The sequence below is a fragment of the Pezoporus wallicus genome, unplaced genomic scaffold, assembly GCF_028554395.1.
Source record: "Pezoporus wallicus isolate ANWC-B61680 ecotype Strahan unplaced genomic scaffold, APGP_CSIRO_Pwel_v1 contig_6155, whole genome shotgun sequence".
In the NCBI taxonomy this organism is placed as follows: domain Eukaryota; kingdom Metazoa; phylum Chordata; class Aves; order Psittaciformes; family Psittacidae; genus Pezoporus; species Pezoporus wallicus.
In genome coordinates, this window is record NW_026637610.1 from 101,888 (window position 1) to 121,527 (window position 19,640).

Here is a 19,640-nt window from a genome sequence, read left to right on the forward strand (position 1 = left end):
AGCCCTTTTTTTAGCCCATCCGATATGGTGTGAAGCTGTGTGGTGCCTTATCAAGACAGAAATTGCATCCAGTCTTGCACGGAAAGAAATATATTGGCAACTGCAAAGATTGCGAAGAATTTCACCTTCTGAAAGGAAACCTGGTAGTGATCCTGCTGCAAGGATCAGCTTGAAATGTCTTGGAGAAATAGATGAGATTTTGGTGGTTGATCCCTTCACCTTCAGATGTGTGCTGTGTTTCTGCTGTAAATGTGTTTGACTTCAGCTGCTCATAATTGATGGCTAGGGTTTTCTGATCTGAATCAAGAAACCTTTTACTACTAAGAAGATCATCAAGTGCCTTCATTACACATTTTTTTTCTCTAAGATGTTGCAGTCCCCAGGTCAGAAAAGAGATGCTAAAAGGTATCAGTGACTCCCATATAAAAATTGCATTCAGTAGTTCACTACCTGCCTCACAATGCTGTGCAGAGACTCAAAGCCTGTCCTTCAGACTTGCTCATGCCTAGTGACAGCGCTTTCAGAGCTTTATCCTGATGCTAGTGGCTATGCTTGCTGCTTCAGGTGGACTTCTGTTCTGAGCCCTGTGTGCCCTAGATTGACCTGATTAGTGCTTCCCTCCCTTTCTTGGTGCTTAACTTGGCTGTGTTGCACCATTATCTCCTGGCTAATTGATTGATCTGTATCCCACAGGTACTCTTAATAGAGGCAGACAAAGACTGTTTTGGGAGGGAGTCAATGGAGTGTGTGAAGGCAGGTTTGTACTGGGAACATCTGGAAGAGCCATACTTTCAAAGGGAGAGCTCCTGCACTGTGCTAGAAGAAGCTGCCTGAGCAGTGAGGGAGCAGAGCAGTGTGGTACCAGCAGTGCCTCTTTCTCACATACTTTTTGACCAGAGAAGAGCATTTGTGAGCTCATGAAAAGCAAGATTTAAAAGAAAAAACTAGTGCTTACATGGCTGTGACCTCTCTGAGTCGGTGCTTGGTTACTGCACACACTACCACAGTGTGTGTGCCAGTGTCCATTCAGCACTTGGGACACCTCAAATGGAGGGCTGTCTTGCTGGAGCTGCTCTTCAGGGAAATTTCCACCCTACCACAATATGGTTAGCTGCTCCTGCAGTGAAACAGTGTGTGCCTGTCTGTCTTCACTAGCAGAGCATATAACCTTCCCACTCTGTGTTTGGTTGTGGGTACTTGCTTTTTGTTGGCAGTTTGTAAAATGTAATGCTTCGATGATCTCCCCTATGGCTTTTAAAATAGAAGGAAGCTCTTTCTAGAGGATCACACAGTACCATTGAAACTTGAGGTGACATCTGCACCCATAAGAGCATAGAGCTGAGGTATAGAGTATATGTATGGAGTAAACTGTCTGTGTAACCTTGTACGTTCTTCGCCATCATTGCTTTTCTTTGCCTTCCCCTCCTTGCCATTGCCGGGATTGCCAGGTACCTTTTGTGTGCATTGACTTCTAAAGCTCTTTGGGAGCAGGAAGCAGCAGCTAATGAGCTGAACTGCTTTGTTCTCTCAGCTGAGATCAGTTATAATGTATGTACTGATCTGTTTCAAGAAATCCAGCATGGATGAATACAAACGGATCAGCAGAAAAACATGACCTGGACTTGGCTGGTGACTCCTGTGTGCATCAGCTGAGGCTTTATATAGCAACAGAAGCCTTTGGAAGGATGACATGGTGCGGGAAGGTTTGGAAAAGCGTGAAGGTGAAGGACTGCATTGTGTGCAGTCATCTACTTATTTACTCCTACTCTTTTAAAACCTAGAGATCTTTCTAGTAAGAGCCATGTTGCACTGCTCACCCTTTGCCTACTGGGACATCTTGGGATTTTTTAGAGGCAAGCAGTTAAAATGAATGCAGAATCCTGCTGCGTCTTCCTTCCTGGCATCTTCTTTGCTTTGAGCTGACCACTTCTGCACTTGCTGTCACTCATTACAATCCTCTCAGCAGTCAGGATGCTGTACCAAGACTGTTTGAGATGTCAAGTTACAAAAGGACATCTCCCACGTAATTGTTCCCAAACTTCCTGGGTGAGTTGTGAGCCACTGCAGAATGTTTTTGTTCAGCAGTCCAAAGGCTGACCTCATTGCCATGAAATACAGCCCTAGAACAGATTGTAATCTGCACGCTGAGTTATATGGGGAGACTTTGGAATTAGTTTGTTAAAGCTGCTGCATCCCAGCTCAGAGCATTTCTGAACTGGCTGATGGGTTGGATATAGCTAGCTGCTGCCCCCATCTTGGTGTGTGACATCTTCTGCAGCACTGAAATCCCATGGCAAAGCCATTGCTCCTCTGAGCACCTGATTTGACAAAAGGAGAGCTGCCGATTACAAATGGAGATGCCAAAACCCATGGATCCACAAGCTGTTGAAGCACTGGGCTCCCAGTGACTTGGTTGCACTGTATGGTGGCAACTGGACAGTTACTAGAGATGGGAGGAAAGTGTTTGCTTCCCCTGTTTGTGAGATGTGTCAGTTTGATACCTTGCAACCCCTGCACCATTCTGCCTGTTGTGGGATTTTGTGTGGCGGAGCACACCTGGCTCTGGGGCAGCTGCTGTGTAGCACCACATCTCGGGGAACTGGTATCTTTGTGCATCCTTGTAGGAGCTGCTGCTGACAGCTCCGAGTCTCGTGCTGCATTTCCTGGCTAAGCTCAGAAACAGGGGAGAACACCCCGCAGTGCAGAGGGGTTTGCCTTGCTGGGACTTGAACTGTCAGCCTTTCTGATGTGCTTTAATCCAGCTGGTTGGGGCAGTTTGCGGGCAGCTGCCAGTGGCTGCACAAGGGCATGGTTTGGAGGAGTGTGTCCCAGGTCTGTGGCTGTGAGGAACTTCCCCCTGTCCTTGAGCATTTTCTGCTACCACACATCCCAGTTTAGAGAAGCCACCAAGGACCTGGGGATCATAATAAATGACACTGCACTAATGTAGGATTGTCCCTCAAGTGTTTTTGTTTTTCATGCTAAGGGACATGGTTTGTCTGTCTTCAGCAGCTTGACTTGTTCTCAGGTAATGAACAAAGAAGTGATGTGCATCCATGGATGTGTCAGTAACAAGCTGTTGCACAGTACCTCTGCTGAGGTTACAAAGATGAGTGGAAGTTAATACTGGTTAAAGTTAAGCAGTACTTTACAGAAGGAAAGGACTGTGAAAGGCTGATTGCCTCTGGCTTATTTGAACTGTGGGTGCATATACCCTCTTGATCTGTGAGACAAGTAGAGTACTTGGTTTTTAGGTGATCTTGATAACAACAAAAGTGGGCAGCTGGGCTCCCTGCTTGGACAAGACAGGATGGGCACCACTTTTTGAGCAAGGAAGAGCTCATTCTACCAGCTATACTTTGTAATATTTCTGTTAGTGTTTTCAGGTAGCTATAGGGGAGCTAGCTTTGTGGGTGTAACATGGACATTTTGACAGAGGGAGGGAGGGGAGGTGATCACGAAGCATCAATGACAGAGCAGCTGGCACTCCAACTGTTGTCTTCTTCGACAGGTTGACCGGGTGAGCTATCTGCTTCAGGAGATCTACGGCATCGAGAATAAAAACAACCAAGAGACCAAGGTAAAGGTGCTCAGGAGCCTCCTGCTCCCTGAGCTGTGGGTTTCCAGCCTGCACCTTCTGGTTTTGAGCTTAACTATGGGGCTTGGCAGGGCAACGTGGAGATGCTTCCCAGAACAGCTGTCAAGTCTGTGTCACTCCTGCAGGCACTGAAGATGCTCAGGGATGACAGGTTCTCACTGTCGTAAGGCCCAAACACTCCGTGGAATTGTACTGATATAATTTTAGACAGCATGAGACTCAAGGCTGTTTCCTGGGACAGGGATTGCTGAGAGAGAAGGGCATCAGTGCCCCAGGGGTGTATCAGAGCACGGAGACAGTAGAGACAGCCATTGGCTGGTGTTGCTGCCTCTGTGCAGTCAAGGCAGTAGTGTTGTGCTTTGCTGCTTTGGCTCCTTCATGTTCTTCTGTTTGGTTTGGGAGTTTTTGGGTGCAGGACCTGCATATTCCTGTAGCGTTGCAGTGAACTGAGCTCTCTAGGACTTGCCAGTGTCCAGAGAGCAGCCTGCATTCCCCAGCAAAGAGGGAGCACAGCATCAGTAAGGGATGTGTGTGCAAATGCTGTAACAAGAAACATTGCCCATCCTCAGGCAGGAGCTTCTGCTGAATCCCAGCCTGCTGCACAGCGCCATGCAGATTATTGACTGCTTTATGCTTGCTTTGCCTCCTTTTGAGCTGCCCTTTGCTGCCACCTGGGCTGCAGTGTACCAAGTGCTGGCCTCAGCATCACACTGCTCTGCTGTGTGTGATGTGTGATTTGCAAACAGGAGTAGCCACAGAGCAAGACAAGCAGGATTTCTTCTCCAAGTAATGCAGTGTCCTGCCCAAAGCGTTGTGATCTCTGTCTTCCTTTGCAAACAGCACCTGAAGAGGCAGGAGGGAGAAGTCTTGTTAAAGATTTTTTTTTTTTTTGCACAGGATGTATTTAAGAGCATTAAAGGCTTCTCTTTGAGTCCTACAGGGTCTTGTGATGATGCTCCTTATCCAGCCATCACACATTTGTTGTTCATCAGACAAGTGGCCTGGGGACATTTTTGTTCTTACTAGTGTACTTGGCAAACTGTTTGAATGGAAAAGTAAAAAGCCTGCCCTCCCTACCTCCCAAAATAGGTGAAGAGTCCATGTGATGGGGCAGACCTTGCAGCCTTTTGCTGGCATAGGCATCAGGATGGGTGTGGATGTGGCGGCAGCAGATGCTGTCTATCGCTGTTTACACCAAAGCTGCCCATGGTCTAGCATGTGGTTGCCCTAGAGACCAAAGGGGCCTCATGAAGTGGGATGAGGTGAAGGTGGAGGGTGGCCCACACTGGATCATCAGTTTGGTAGTGTTACTTCTATGGCGTTCTTGGGTGTCAGTGAAGAGAGCTCTTACGGTCAGAGAGTGGGTTTTTCCACCCAGCAACAGGTTCCTGGGTAGCTGTAATCCAGTTTTTGGGACTCTGACTGAAAGATGAGTGTGATGCACGTTCATGTGGGATGGATTCACACTTACCTTTGTACCGGGATAGCTGTGAGTGGGTGAGCATCCCAGGCTGGTTTTCCTGCAGCTGCATGAAGCTTGTGCCAGCGCAGGACACTGGTGAAGATGCTGTGACAGGAGAACCACGCACTCCTCTCTTGCTCAGAGGACCTATGGAAACTGGGCTAGGCATGGCTGGGGTGCCACCTTCCATCCAGCCTGGGGGCAGTCTAACCTGCTGCCTGCCACAGTCAGCAAGCAGGTCCTTTATGGGCTGCTCTCTCTGGGGCAGAAAGGCTGGACTGTCGAAGAGACCACTTCCCTGCTTACCCTGGAGACTACCAGACAGGACCTTGTTCTTGGTCCCCCTCAGCCAAGGGGATCCCTACCCAAAAGGGGCTCCCCTCTGCACACAGACTAGCTCTGGAGAAGGGCAGCTGTGGATTCACAGTCAGTGCCCTCATCTCTGGCCTTCAGTGAGCTCAGAGCAGAGCCCTGAGAGGAAGGAGTGTCTGTATCAGGGCTGTGTGGGCTGGAGCTTGCTCTCCTTGAGAAACCCCTGCTGAGAGCTGTGGGAAGAAGATGCCAGCTCTTCCACGGACTTCTGGGTGGGAATTTCCCCAGGCCCCTTGGCAGTTCTCTATGGCTCTTGCCATTCATGTGCCCACATCTTGCCTCTTGTTGCAGCCTTCAGATGACGAGAACAGCGACAACAGCAATGAGTGTGTGGTTTGCCTGTCTGACCTCCGGGACACCCTCATTCTGCCCTGCAGACACCTCTGTCTGTGCAATTCCTGTGCTGACACCCTGCGATACCAAGCCAACAACTGCCCCATCTGCAGGCTTCGTGAGTATGTGCCCAAGAAACAAGGGCATCTTTCTCCATACTAGGCTCTTGTTAAGTCAGTGCAGGCTGTGAGAGGGAGTGTGTATTGTATATACCCAACCCTGAGGATCAGCATCAAACATGCTGCTGCTCTCACTGGTGTCTGAACACTCCTGTCACCTAAAATAGCTGTCCTTGAATAGGGAAGAAGAGCACGTGAGGGGAAAAAGGCTCTTTGTGCAGTGCCTCCCAGGCCACCTGCCCTCTCCCTGGGATGGATCTGAAGGTGCAGGTGCTCTGAGCTGTGCCATGCAGGCAGATCTTGTGTTTTGGTGAAAATGATGGAAAATCCACCAAAAGAAGGAATGTAGAAGCTTTATCCTGAGCATATCTGGCCCCTTCAGCAACCAGTCCCACCAGGGGGCTGTCCAAGCACTTTACATTGTTTGTGTTTTACCCTCTGGCAACTTGACTTTGATTTCACCAGGAGGCAGAGATGAGGTAACAGTCAGTTTGGAGTCCTTTGTTCTGCCAGGAGAATTCAGAGGATCTGCATTGCTTAGCTCCCAAAACATGGAAAAAGTGAAGTACCCATTCTAACACTAAGGCAGCACTTGCTGAATTCCATGTGTTTTCTCAAAGCACAGAGGCATAGGAATCTCTTGAGAGATGATGCCTGGTTTTTTGCTGGAATCTGCTGATTTTGTTTTACCTTGGGCTGAGGTATTTGTTTCTAATTGATATTTCTTAGCAAAAGAAAAAAGAGCCTAAGACAGGTATTTGGCCTGAGAAAAGTCTGAGTGGTTCAAATGTGGCAAACATGCAGTAACCGAAAACAGGATCTTATTAGAGGAAGTGCCAGACAGCTTTAACTATAAATAGCACAACTTAAAACACAGGGACAGTATTCTCTCATCTGCACAATGTGTGGAGGAGGTTGTGTTTGTTTGGAAAGTGCCCCCATGTCAGACTTCCTGGGAATCTGCTGCTGGGGAGTGCAGGGGCAGCAAGGATAGATCTGAACCTCTGTCCTCTTGCTCTAGGCTGGGTGCAAAAGAACTAGGGAAATGCCTGGGCTTTTCCTTACCTATGAGCAAGTTCTTACAGCTGCACCAAAACACACGTCTGGCTCATTCATCTGTGCCCTTGGCACAGAGGAACTAACAATATTAAAGATCTGCAGGTAGGAAATGGGACTGTGGGCAGGGAGTGGAGATCAAAGCTGTTGTGGTGGGAGGACCAAGGGCTGGCTGTGCTGGAGACAAGACTATACCCACTAACCCTCTGGCTGGGTTTGCAGCTATTGCAGAGCAGCACAGTGCTGGCTGGGGCAGCAGCTGGTGGGGCAGCAGCCGGTGGCAGGCACAATGCTTCCAGGGCCATCTGGACCCCAGAGCTGAGACTTGGGTCTGGATGAACCCAAAGTGGTTCACATGACACACACACACCCCCCCCCCATCCTGTAGCTTGTAATGCACTGCTCAAGGCAAAGCTCATGTTTTTCTTACTGTGTTGTACAGTATCAGGCCTGAAGCACCCCTGTCCATGATGGTACTAGGGCAGGGAGTGCCTGTTCTCTGCAAGGACTTTGTACCCATAGTTTTTGGCCAGCAGATCTCTTCCCTGTCTAGCTCAAACCACAGCACCAGGCTTTGGTGTGCTCCACAGCCCTGCTCCCCTTGTACATGTGAAGATCCCCCAGGCCTATGGCATGTCTCTGACAAGCTGAGGAGCTCTGGTACACACCAGACATGACCTGGTCCCATTTGGCCATGCAGTCACCTGCTTGCTATTCTCTCTTAGCTTTCCGTGCCCTACTGCAGATCCGGGCTGTGAGGAAGAAGCCAGGGGCTCTGTCACCAGTGTCATTCAGCCCTGTCTTGGCACAGAATGTTGACCACGACGAGCACTCTGTAAGTACCTCCCAACCCTGTGTACAAAGCCTGGGCGCTGGTCTCAGTCCGAGCAGGCAGCCTGTGCATGCACCAGTTGCTTGTGTTCCTGGGACCTCAGGAGGTACACTCAGACGTTGGTCTTGCTGAGCAGTGCAGCCTTTCTTGTCAACCCTGCTGGACAGCCAGGATCTCTCCTCTCATGGATTAACAATTAATAAACTTGGTTTTAGCCAAGTGCCCTCTTGTCTTTTGGAGGAAACAAATCCACAGAAACTTCAGTCTGAGAGGGTTTCTCGGCACCAATCCCAGCAGAAAAGTGGCAGGCTTTGGGCAGGATGGGAAAATGGGGAGGTGGCAGTTTGACTTGTACATACATCTTTGTGGCAGCATGCTCTGATGAAATGCCCTTGTCATCAGGGTTCCCAGCATGACAGCAGAAAGGCCTCTTTGTGCAAGCCTTCATGAGAAATTGAGGTCTCTGCAGGCAGCTGAGGAAACCTGGGATGGGAAGCGTGGTGGTGGTGGCCCCTGGGCCTGATTGCATGTCCTTGGTACTCATTCATGGCCTGGGCAGTGCTGTTGCACAGCTGGCTCTGGCGAGACATGTGAGGTCAGAGTGAGGAGAAGCAGAACTGCATCCAGATCATCTTGCAGACCTTCATGGGAACAGAAAGATAGTGTCACAGAAGCAGCCTTGTTTTACCCATCTGTCCTCTGCAGCACTGTAGCCCTGCTGCCTTCAACTGGGGGTAAGAAACAGAGCAGGGGAGAAACCCCGAGGGTTGTTGTGAAGCAGACCATGGTGTGTAGAGGAAGGAGGTGCTGTTACCTGGAGCGAGGTGAGGAGGTGCTGTGTGTCTCTTCGTGTCACTAACCTCAACGAACAACTTCCTTAAACTTGGTTTTCTCTTGACAGTGTCCCTTTAAACCCCTTAAAGTGAGCCCTATCTCCCTGCCCAGCAGGAAGCCTAGAAGGGAAACCGTAAGTGACTTGGTCGTGTTTGGCTCCTGGGGCAGTTCTTTGCCCACAGTGTCACCAGCACGTGGAAGTGTTACACATATGAGGGCTCGCTGACACGCTGGGCTGACTCCTGCCCCTGCACAGGCTGCAGCACTCCCAGTACTGCCTCCACATGAGCAGTCAGGTTCTCACACCCTGCACACTATCACTAACTCCCTGGGTTGCGTGTGGAGAAATAAGAAGGTGGAAGCAGCTTGCCACAGGGGTCTGGCACTAGCTCACAGGGACTGTCTCCAGTGCTGAGCCTGGCTGCTTTGTAGTTCCTGGCCAAGATGTTTTCCAGGCTTTGTTGAACTGTGGGCAAGCTGCTGACCCCTTGGCTCACCCATTGCACTTGTCCCATCCCCTTGACAGTTTGGCATGGACACATCTTGTGGTTTCCACCCTGATGCTAGATGTAGAGGTAGACAAGCAGGCACCATTGGACCAGGACTTGCATTCAGTAACACTGGCTGCAGTGGGCTGTTCTGCTTTTACAGAAACAGAAGGGATGGAGTTTGTGTTGTTGGGTATTCTCCAAGCTGATGTAAGAGCATGTGACTGGAACACCATGCTGGGGACAGCATGAATGGTAACTGGGGGGGACCAGGAGCCGGGAAGGAGAAAGGGGAAGGTGAGGGAGGCCCTCAGGTCAGGAAGGGTCTGTTTGTGCTCTTTGTGTACTCCCATCAAATGCAGCTACAGTTTTCACTGGTATCAAGGAGTCTGTAGTTTCCTTTTCCTCAAGCCAGCCTGGATGAGGAATGTGGCTGGTTGTGCCTGTTAGGTCTGGAGAAAACATGGAGCTGGGCGCAGGGAGTGAGGCTATTGCAAGTCTGGTGTGACCCTGTCCCTTTGCAAGCTTCCTACAGTGACCAGCAGTGCTGCTGGAGCAGTGGGCTCTGTGGGACCTAGTGGTAAGTGTCCCGGGGAGAGCAGTACTCTTAGGGTTGCTTGAAGGCTCAGTAACTTGCAGTGAGGGTGTTGTAGCCGCTGGCTGAGAAATCCACCTCCAGCCTCTGAGCTGTGCTGAGAACCTGAGCTTTAACCATATGAGCCCAAAGGAGCAGCCTGAACCCTCAGGCCTTGGTCTGCACAGCCAGGAGAAAATGTCCCAAACACGAGCCACGGGGGTTCGTCTCCCGGAGTTTTCTATCCACAGAGCAGCGCCTCTGAAATTAATTTCTTGGTGGAGATGGCTTCTGGCCGCACCGCCTGCAGATGGCAGCAGCTGTGAACCGATCCCTTGGTTAGCTTGGTTATCTTGCAGTCACCGGCTGTGGTCTTCCATGCAAGCTCATAAACATCACAAAGCCGGTACTTGGGGGTGTGGGTTGATGGTTGACCCCAAGTGCCACATCTGACTCCTTCTGTGAACACAAGTGAGTCAGTTCAGCAGTCAACTCGCACCAAATTGGTGGCTGTGTTGGAACAGGCTGGGCAAGCACAAGCACATCTGCAGCTCTGTGGTTGCGAGATCAGGCACAGAGAAGCCACAGGAGTTCATGGCCAGGCTTAGCAGCCACACACTATCCTTACAACATGGAGGCATGAGGATACAGAGCTGAAACAGCTCAGTTTAATGTAAGCCTGAACTGCTGAAGTCTTGCCTCTTTGTTTGCAGGAGGCTGGGCTGAGCTGCCTATGGCCTTCCAGGCTGCAGCATAAATCCTGGCTGTCACCGAGTGCTCAGGACCTTTGTATTCAGGAGGATTTTTGGAGCTAAGCCAGTGTTGGTCTTTGCAAGAGTCCCTTTGGAAGCTTTAGTGAGTTAAGGAGGGATTGGGAATTGGTGCAGTTTTGCCCTCCTCCCTTATGGAGTGGTGCAGGGGTTCTGTGATCCCTCTCCTGCCTTTTAGCAGAGGTGGCTGTGCAGAGCCAGTGTTGGCAGCTGAGAGGATGGTGGCCATGGGAGAAGCAGAAGAGGTGTAGGCTCCAAGGACCATCTCTCAGCTGGCTGGTGCATGGGGCATGCTGTGAAAGAGCTGCGTGCACCAGGGCTGGAAGCACAAGTGGGCTGCTTGCTGAGCTGGAAGGGTCTCTGATCCATCTGTTAGGAGAAACAATCCAAGCACATCTTACAGTAGCTTTGTTAGGAACCTGCTTTCTCACCCTCCCTGCCCAGCTCTTGAAAGCATGGTGAGGGGATGTCAAGCCCCGTTCCAGCTTGCTGAGATGCCCAGTTTCGTAAGCATTGCTCTGGAAACGTGCCTGGATCATTACCAGCATTACAGGCCAAAGGGGAATGTGTGGCTGGTGCAGGGAAGGAGGCTGAGGCTCTGTGAGGCTGGGCTGCCTTGGGGTGCAGTGTGGAGGTGCAGGGCTGCAGCCAGGGCTCCCCTTTCTAGGGGGCTTCCAGCCTGACGGGGGGGTTTCTTAACACTGCTCTCTTTCACCCACAGAGCTCTGACAACATCCCTCCAGGCTATGAGCCTATTTCCCTGCTGGAAGCGCTGAACGGCCTTCGCTCTGTTTCCCCCACCATCCCGTCAGCCCCTCTGTATGAAGAAATCAACTACTCTGGCGTGGTGGATGGGATGCCCCCTGTGAGCCGGCCGCTTGTGGGCATGGACAGAGCTGTGGAGAGCGGCCACCAAAAGGGCAAGAGGAGCAAGTCTCCAGATAGGTCAGCACTGGGATGGAGGGGTCTGTTCCCCTTCTAAGCCCTGGGGGCTTGTGGCCTCACGTACTGGGAGCCAGGAGAGGACTCTGGCTGGTCCCACGACTGGTATCTTTTAGTAGGCCAGCAGGTACTCGTGCTGGTGAGAGAACTGGGGCATCACCCATGTGTTCAGCATGAGGTTACAGCTTATGTCTCCTAAGGCCTGGCTTACTCACCAAAAGAAAGAGGATTTTTAACAAGGAGAATTCTGGATGGGAGTGTCTCCTTTCCAGGGCAGTTAGTCCCTCAATTTGCATTTGACATCCAAATCTTGCTGGATTTCAGCTTTCCATAAGTTCCCCAGGAACAAAAGAATGGAGAGAGAAGTGACCTGAATTTTGGAGCACAAAATTCTGAGACCCTTTAGTTGTTGTCTGAAGCCTCCTCTATTGGCCTTGTGACGGAGAATGTAGGTGTGGATGCCATGGAATGGGCAGCCCACTGCATGTGCCCTTTACGTGACCCTTGTGGGGCTGTACAGGTGGGGTCAGACTGGGTTTGTTCCTGGCACTCCACTTGCTCCATTCCAGATATCCCCCTTGGAATGGAGCCCCCAGAGGTGTGAGGAGCAGTGTGGGCCCAGTGGCTCTTGCTTTCCCTGCCAAGGCAGTTTTGTCCAAGCTGTGTTACTGTGCTGAAACTCTGCCCCAGAAACTGTTGCTCTTCTCCATGCAGCTGATACCAGAGGCCCTGGTGAATTTATCTCAGTAGCTGAGCTTCTGCTTGTGCAGGTTGGCTGATGCTGCTGGTGGAGACACAGGCAGGGATGGTGACAACTTGAGCTTCTGCCACCAAATCCACCAGGGCCGTGGTGCGGGCAGCACTGCGGCTCCTTGTGAGTGGAGTTTCTCTTGCCGCAGCACACTACGGTCTCCCTCATCCCCCATCCACGAGGAGGATGAAGAGAAGCTCTCAGAGGACTCTGACTCACCGCCAGCACTGAGCGGGGCTGAGCTGGCCCTGAGGGAGAGCAGCTCTCCAGAAGTAAGTGTGTGCTCTGCTGGGGAGCTGCTCTGAGCCAGAGCTCCTCTGGGGGGGCTGCTTCTGGGACATGAGGTGCCTCGTGAAGGGCCATCCCTTCCTCAGTGACGAGGTAAAGATGAGTGTGTTGGCATGTAACCCAGAGCCAAGAGTCTTGGCTGCCTTCATTTACACATAAGCTCCATGGGGAAAGGACGTGGTCGCTCCCTGTGTCCCTAACACCTCTTTGGGAGCTGGGGCATTGGAAAGCTATGTCAGAGCTGCCCTCCCCTCAGCTGGCTGGGCTTTACCCGCACCATTGCATGTTAACCCCTCCATCCCAGCCCATGGTGCCATAGCACTGGTGGGTGGCCATTGGTCCTTCCCTGAAGCAAGTCCTGGCCCCAGGCACAGCTCTGGAGGAGGCCATGGCAGGACACAAGTGCAGCAAAGCCTTCAGCCTGCAGAAGTAACCTATGCTGTTCCTCCTTACAGAGCGTGGCAGGGGAAGAGATCGAGGAGGCCTTGTCCCTGCAGCAGGGTAGGTGTCCACTCGGCCTGGGGGTGGCCAGACCTCATCTTAGTGTCCACCCCTGGTGTGGTGGGATGGGGACAGCTGGGGAGTGAACATAGGAGCTGAGGAATACACAGCCCCCGAAGTCCATCCCTGAGCTGCTGTGCTTCACCCAGGAAAGGTGCCAAGGTCTTTTCTGGGAACCAGGGGAGCAAAATCAACAAATCTGGTTTATTTGCCAAGCACCAAACTTTGCTGTGAGCTCCGCACATGGGCTACCTGCTCATACAGCCGAGGGAGAGATGCCTGCATGCACTACTGTGGTCCTGGTGAGAGCATGGCCACCGTACTGGGCATGCAGGATGCACCCCAGTGTCTCTGGTGCTCAGTCAGCATCCTGAGGGCATGAAGAGAGACGGGATGGGTGCATTGTGGCATATGAGCTTGCGTACGAAAAGGTGGCCTTTGGGCACCATGGCCTGGGCCAGTCTGACCGGTTCCCCCGAGCCCTCCGTGGGGCTGGGGAGCTTCCTTGGGTCTGGGATCTCACCCGTCTTCCTGGCCGTGTGCACTGAGGGGCTCCCTGGTGCTCTCTGCTTGCAGGCAGCCGCCCACCCTCGCTGGAGGACGTGCTGCAGGACGGGAGCTGCGGCGAGCACAGGAGCCTGACGCAGTCGGAGAACGACCCTCCTGTTGACGTTTACCTGCCAGGTAACGGCCGCGCTGTTGGGGTCGGCGGCACCCCCTGCGCTCGCGGTGCCGGTTTACGGCACGGAGGGGTTGTGCGGAGGGTGGTGCCCGGGCGGTGCTGGGACGGGAGCTGCCCGGAGCACGGGGAGAGCGAGCTGTGGGTAACTCGCCTCCCTTTTCTCCTCCTCCCTCGCCCTTTTGTCTCTGTCCTTCCCCTCCTTTCTCCTCTCTGGGCTGCAGCCGCTCGGTGCCACAGTTTACGTGGCAGTGGCTTCCCCTACGTGCCCCAGCCGCACTCCTCGCCGAGAGACGGGAACCGTCTGGGCCGGCTCCTGGGGACTAAGCCAGCGGGGGGCAGCAGGGAGGGCCGTGGTGTGCCCCGCTCTGCTGGCAAGCGGGGCTGCGGGGCGCTGCCCTCGCTCCGACAGCTGTCGTTGCAGCCTGTTTTCTTCCATAGAGTCGCAGTCTGCTCTGAGTACCTCTCTAATGTCTCCTTCCCTCTCTGTCTGCCTTCCTCCCTCCTGTCTTGGGCAGCACTGGGTCCTGATTCCTGCTCTATTGGTATAGAGGAGTAAGCTGGTATGTCTTCTCGTTCTTACGCATCACTGTTGTGTGGGGCAGGAGGACCTTTGGGGGAGAGTGGGTATGGTGCTGATCCTGGCCATCAGAACAGGGAGGAGGAGCAGCAAACCAGCCGGGCTGCAATACTGGCTCTGTCCTGGCTCTGTTCCCATCCCTGTACCCTACAGGGGTCCCCACTGTTCCTGATGGCCCGGGCCCTGGGCAGGGCAGCAGAAACCTCTGCCGTCCCCCACTTCTGGGTGAGGGCTCTGCTGCCTCTTGGGCTCCATGAACATTCAGGCCCCTGATGGCTGCTGCCAAGGCTGATGGCAGATAGTGTGTCCCCTTAGTGGCCCCTGTCCCACCCCCGGCTTTATCTGCATCTTAGCAGGGGCAGAGGTCATTGAGCTCATGTAGTTGCTCTAGGGCAAGAGGGGTCGCAGGGGTACCTTCTCCCTAGGGCCTGGGCTCTCAGTCTGATCCCAGGGCTGGCATTATTTGATCTGAACCCCATTCTCCTCCCTCAGGCTCATCCGACTTCACCAAGGCGCTCCCCGGCCGCAGCACCGGCAGCCCCACACAGCCCCTTCTCTTCGAGCAGACGTGTCTTCACATGGAGGACGAGCAGAACCTCTCGTGAGCGGGGCCCGACCTCCCTGCCCCGGCCGATGGACACACACGCACCCCCCCCCCCCCCCCCCCCCCCCCCCCCCGGACCCCATGCACGGCCTCTCCCCCCTCTCCAGTGGGGCTGGCCTGCCCTCACCGCCCCAGGGACCCACCGTTTCGGTTGTTCTTTAACAGACATGCATGTATCCCACTGGCAGCGGCGACGGACGGGGCGGTGGGTAGGGCTGGCGGTGTGGTTTTACATGGGAATCGGGGGGGAGGGGAAGGTTTGGGGTTAAAAGCAGCAGGCGGAGGACACAACCGTTGTATATTTTGTACACACCGAGCACAGCCCTTTGCTGTCACTGCCCCTGTACATAGCTGTGGCCCTCCCTCCCGTCCCATTGGCCCCGTTGGGCTCTGCGCCTTCCTCCTCCCAGCTCTGAGTGCTGGGGGACCCTTGCCGGGGTACAGGGCTCCGCTGAGGGGTAGCGAGAGGACGGGGGGTCAGCTGAAGGCGGGGTGAGCCGAACCACGTGGGACGGGGCTGACCCCCACATCCCTCCACTACCTCCACGGAGCCCGGCGCTGCCCACGCCGTGTGCCTTGTTCTGCTTCTGCGGCGAGTCCCGGGGCGAGCCCCCTCTGTCCCCCTCTCTGTGTTTGTAGTAATAAACCCGTGGAGCAGCCACGAGAGTCCGTGCTTTGGGAGAGGGGGAACCGCTCCGGGGCGGGGCCAGCGGAGCAGGGTCTCGGTGCAGGGCGGCGAGGCGATGGCGGCCATGGGGGCCATGGGGGCGATGGCGGCCATGGGCGCGCTGCCGGCGGGTGCGGCGGTGCTGCCGCCGCTGCCCACGCTGGGGGTGCCGGGCGTGCCCGAGCTGAAGCCGCTGACGCGGTACGATGCGATGCGGCTGGGCCCGGGCTGGAGCCACTCGTGCCACGCCATGCTGTACGCGCCCAACCCGGGCATGCTCTTCGGCCGCATCCCGCTGCGCTACGCCGTGCTGGTGAGGGGCCCGGCTGGGGGCCCGGGCTGGGAGCGGGCATAGGGCCGGGGCGGGGCCATGGGGATGGGCCGGGCCGGGCTGGGCTGGGTCGGGTCGAGCCGGGTCGGGCCGCGGGCGCAGGGGGAGGCGGGCTGCGGGAGTCGCGGGTGAGGGCAGCGGGCGGGGGAAGGTGGGGCCGTTCCGTAGTTCCTGTGCAGGGCGGTAGCATCAGGCTTGGCAGAAGCGGCGGCGGGCCCGAGCCCGGGGGGGAGCCCCCGGGACTCCCGGCTGTGCTGCCGGGCAGCGGAACCCGCCTCGGCTCCCCGGCCCAGGGCCGCGGCGAGCTGTCGGAGGCGGTATCGGTGAACTCGGTGTCCTGGACGCGCTGGAGCTGGTAGGGCCTTGCCGGAGCGGCCCGGGGGCCTCCGTGGTGCCGGGCTGAGACGCCCGCGCCTCCTCCCGCCTTCCCCCGTGGCTCCGCTGTGCCCCATTAACACCGTGCGCCTCTATTGCAGATGCAGATGCGATTTGACGGACTGCTGGGCTTTCCCGGGGGGTTCGTGGATCGCCGTTACTGGTCCCTGGAGGACGGTCTGAATCGGGTGCTGGGCTTGGGTTTGGGCTGTGTGCGCCTGACGGAAGCTGACTATCTGTGCTCGCACCTGACAGAGGGGCCACATCGCGTGGTGGCACACTTCTACGCCAGGCAGCTGACCCTGGAGGAGCTGCATACCATCGAGATCAGCGCGGTGCATTCCCGAGACCACGGGCTGGAGGTGGGACATCCAGGGAGGGATGTGTAGAGCTCTGAGCGTTCGCTACAGGGAAGACCAGGCTTCCCTCCTAGGTCTGCAGGGCTGCCAGCTCCCGCAGCCCCGCGGGGAATGCACCGCACGTAGAGCCGCTGGCGGAGGGTGCCATGCACCGCCGCACAGCACCAGCGATAGGAGGCCTGGCTGTTGGCTGGGGTCGTGCCTCAGGCTATGGAGCGTAGCAGGCTCCAGCTCCAGCCTCTCCCGGTGACTGCCCGCATAGGGAAGAGCCCCATGTACCTGCTGGATGCAGGGGGGGTCCGTCTCGTGTCTGGTGGGCGCCTGCCCCTGCCTTGTGCTGAGTAACGTGGACCGGAATCGTGACCTGCGCTGTGGCAACGTGCTGCTCTGACCCGAGCTCTCCCCGGCTTGCACGGAGGCAGTGTGGGATGCAGCTTTCCCTTACTCCCGGGTAGTGGGGTCCGGCTGACGCCCCGGGGTAGGGTGCAAGAGGCAGGGTGTCCCCGCGCGCCCATGAGGCGCTCAGTGGGTTTTGGCAGGTGCACACATGGAGGCAGTTGGTTGTGGGTTGTGGTGTGGTTGAGGTGAGGGGATGTGTGGGTAAGCCAGGGTGTCCCTGGGCTAGCCAGGTAGGGTGTGCAGGGGAAGTGGGGCTCCCCATAGCGGCCTGGGGCAGCGGGATTCCCCCCAAAGGGGCAGGAGGGGGAACGGAGCCAGGGCTGGGTGCAGGGCCTGGGCAGGGAGTGCTGGGGTCTAGCAGGGTTCAAGGAGGGCAGAGCAGGGGCTTCAGCCGGGCTGGGGGCAGGCAGGCGAGGGCAGGGCCGGTGCAGGAGCATGGGCAGCACCTGGCAGCAGGGGCTGGGCTGGGTGGGCCTGGGCCTGGGCTGGCGGGTGCTGGGTGAGGGGCTGGGGGCTGGGGGGGGGTTGGTGTTGCTATGGGCTCTGCTGAGCTGTGCTCTGTGCTGTTGCAGGTGATGGGCATGGTCCGTGTCCCCCTCTACACCCAGAAAGACCGCATGGGCGGACTGCCCAACTTCCTGGCCAACTCTTTTGTTGGAACCGCCAAATTCCAGCTGCTCTTTGCCCTGAAGATCTTGAACATGGTGCCTGAGGAAAAGCTGGCCGAGGCGGTAGCTGCCACGCAGAAGGTGAAGAAGCCACCCATTGACCATGCAGCGGGGACAATGGGCAACCTGGGCACCAAGTCAGCAAATGAGCTGATGGCACAAGCTAAAACAGGCAGTGAATTAGGAGATCAGGCAGAGAACCAGGCGGTGGTGCAGGCAATGGCCGAGTCGGCAGAGCAGGTGCTGGTGGGGCTGGAGAGCCAGGCCGTGGCAGAGCAGTTGGTGGCTGTGCCTGTGGCTGAGGCGCTGGAGCAGGCAGCGGCACTGGGGGCAGACGCTGTGATGCAGCAGCCAGTGGCTGAGGCCATGGAGTGATGCTGCTGTGTTTGAGCTTGATTAAACGTGGGTGAGACCATAGAGACTTTTAACTTCCCAGCGCTGGCTGCACTTGCTGCCCACATGATTCCGCTGCCCAGCTGGGAGGGATTGGGTCTGTCTGAAGCAGGGGAAAGCGATGTATTTTTATGGCCATTAAACTCTAGTGAGCTTCCCAGATCAACCTGCACAGCCCCCTGCAGAGTTCATGTGCTTATGTGAGGGCGCTGAAGCCTTAGAATTATGCTTTGATTTCAGGGACGTGCAGTGCTGCAGCCAGGTCCCACCTTTGTTTTTAAGGAACAAAATGTCTTCTTTTTTAAATGCCCCATGTAGCCGTGCCTGCGAGCACAGCTGAGTGAGGGGGCTGCTACCCCAGCACCTCCACCACTGGTGGGCCGCAGAGTGACCAGTCATGAATTCCTTTTGGGGCACAGGGGCACGTGTGTGGGTTTCAATCTGGAGATCTGTGGGAGCAGGAAAGTGGAATAAATGGCTTTGCTGGATGCGCTGCAGTTGGATCCTTCTTGAGCACTGGGGCAGAGCTTTAGGGGTGCAGGGGCTCCCTCAGGGCTCTGTGCTCTGCTGGCTGTGCCAGGGTGAGAAGCTGGAGGGAAAGGGAAAGGCAGCCCCTGTGAGCCAGGGCCACGGGGCTGGCTGCAGACCCGTGTTCAGGTTGTGCTGCTGTTACTCCAGCATGGCTGAGGCCCCACAGGGGCTGGTGAGAAGCTTCTGTGCTGCTGCGGGTGCCAGAGCACCTCAGAGCACGGGCTTTAGATGTGGGGCTGTCCTGTCTAACGCAGGTACTGCTGCAGCAGCCAGCGGAGCCTGGCTGTAGTGCACAGAGCGCTGCTCTCTGTGCAGGGACACAGTAGTAGAATCCACCCCCATCGAGCAGCTCGGCTGCACTGGGCAGGCTCTGTGCTGGCTGCCCTGCTCCCAGCTGATCCCAGCAGGAGCTACACCCCATCTCAGCCAAGAGGGAGGTCACCCTCCGTCATGGCAGAGCAGATGGTCAGGTGAAGGTGCTCGAGCAGCCCCTCAGAGGCCAGCTCTAGCACAGAGTGAGAAACAACTCAGGAAAGAGGTTTCGTTTAATTGAAGACGTTTAGAGAGGCCAATGGTGACAGCAGTGGCGCTCCTCAGGGCAGGGTGGCAGAGGACACAGCAGTCACAGCTCCCCTCAGGGCGCGCCCAAGAACTGCAGCAGTGGAGCTGGGCTGTGTAACGGGCAGCAGGGAGAGTGGGGAACAGTGCCAGGGAATCGGGAGAGAAAGAGGCCTTCTGGTCCAGAGAAAGCAAATGCTGAGGAAAACCAGGGGCTTAAGCTCCTGAAGAAACTCACAAATCAACAAACAGACATGTTTAAGTAAAAAGTGGATGAGCAAAAAAACCCTAAAACACGGCAAGATAAAGGCTGGAAGGGTGCCTTGGGTCTCCCCCTGGAAAGCACTGTGGAATGGAGAGGGTCACAGTGGTGCCTGCCCTGGCATCAGGGCCCAGCCAGGCTGCAAGAGGAACACTGGAGACAGCCAAAGCCCCCCAGCCTATTCCAGCCATGGCAGCAGAGCTCCTCTCCCACCCTGTGACCCAGCTACAACCCCAAGAGAGGTACCTCAGCTGAAGCTTCCAGCTCAGGCTGCAGCTCCCTACCCCATTGTGGGTTCTCTGCTACAGAACTGC

General features: G+C 55.5%; 2 protein-coding genes across 9 annotated transcripts in view; both read left to right on the forward strand.

The window, feature by feature from the left end:
* The window catches only part of MGRN1 (mahogunin ring finger 1), a 56,874-nt gene extending 42,023 nt beyond the window's left edge, over positions 1-14,851 (forward strand). For 2 of the 6 annotated variants that reach the window (XM_057406510.1, XM_057406511.1), the window contains exons 9-17: positions 3,512-3,580; positions 5,724-5,883; positions 7,666-7,775; positions 8,674-8,739; positions 11,160-11,383; positions 12,280-12,403; positions 12,875-12,920; positions 13,497-13,604; positions 14,672-14,851. In XM_057406510.1, coding sequence (XP_057262493.1) covers positions 3,512-3,580; positions 5,724-5,883; positions 7,666-7,775; positions 8,674-8,739; positions 11,160-11,383; positions 12,280-12,403; positions 12,875-12,920; positions 13,497-13,604; positions 14,672-14,784 — 1,020 coding nt within the window. In that variant the 3' untranslated portion in view covers positions 14,785-14,851. Of the gene's footprint in view, positions 1-3,511; positions 3,581-5,723; positions 5,884-7,665; positions 7,776-8,673; positions 8,740-11,159; positions 11,384-12,279; positions 12,404-12,874; positions 12,921-13,496; positions 13,605-14,117; positions 14,163-14,671 lie in introns of all 6 variants that reach the window. The other 4 variants (XM_057406513.1, XM_057406514.1, XM_057406515.1 and 1 more) reach the window with 4 other exon arrangements.
* A 647-nt stretch (positions 14,852-15,498) lies between these two features.
* Positions 15,499-18,463, forward strand: NUDT16L1 (nudix hydrolase 16 like 1). Of its 3 annotated transcripts, XM_057406527.1 has the most exons (4): positions 15,499-15,763; positions 16,258-16,333; positions 16,412-16,518; positions 17,487-18,463. In XM_057406527.1, the coding sequence occupies exons 1-4, from the start codon at positions 15,527-15,529 to the stop codon at positions 17,955-17,957; spliced, it is 891 nt and encodes a 296-aa protein (XP_057262510.1). In that variant the 5' UTR covers positions 15,499-15,526; the 3' UTR covers positions 17,958-18,463. The 3 variants fall into 3 exon arrangements, with proteins under 3 accessions (XP_057262510.1, XP_057262509.1, XP_057262511.1); XM_057406526.1 differs by having other exon boundaries at positions 16,258-16,518; XM_057406528.1 differs by lacking the exons at positions 16,258-16,333; positions 16,412-16,518.
* The last annotated feature ends 1,177 nt before the right edge of the window (positions 18,464-19,640 follow it).

Bases quoted from the DNA above. Each gene is read 5' to 3' on its own strand.
- NUDT16L1 (XM_057406526.1), top strand. From the start codon at position 15,527: ATGGCGGCCATGGGGGCCATGGGGGCGATGGCGGCCATGGGCGCGCTG. The intron at 15,764-16,257 runs GTGAGGGGCCCG...CCTCTATTGCAG, and splicing joins CGCTGCGCTACGCCGTGCTG to ATGCAGATGCGATTTGACGG. The intron at 16,519-17,486 runs GTGGGACATCCA...GTGCTGTTGCAG, and splicing joins CCCGAGACCACGGGCTGGAG to GTGATGGGCATGGTCCGTGT.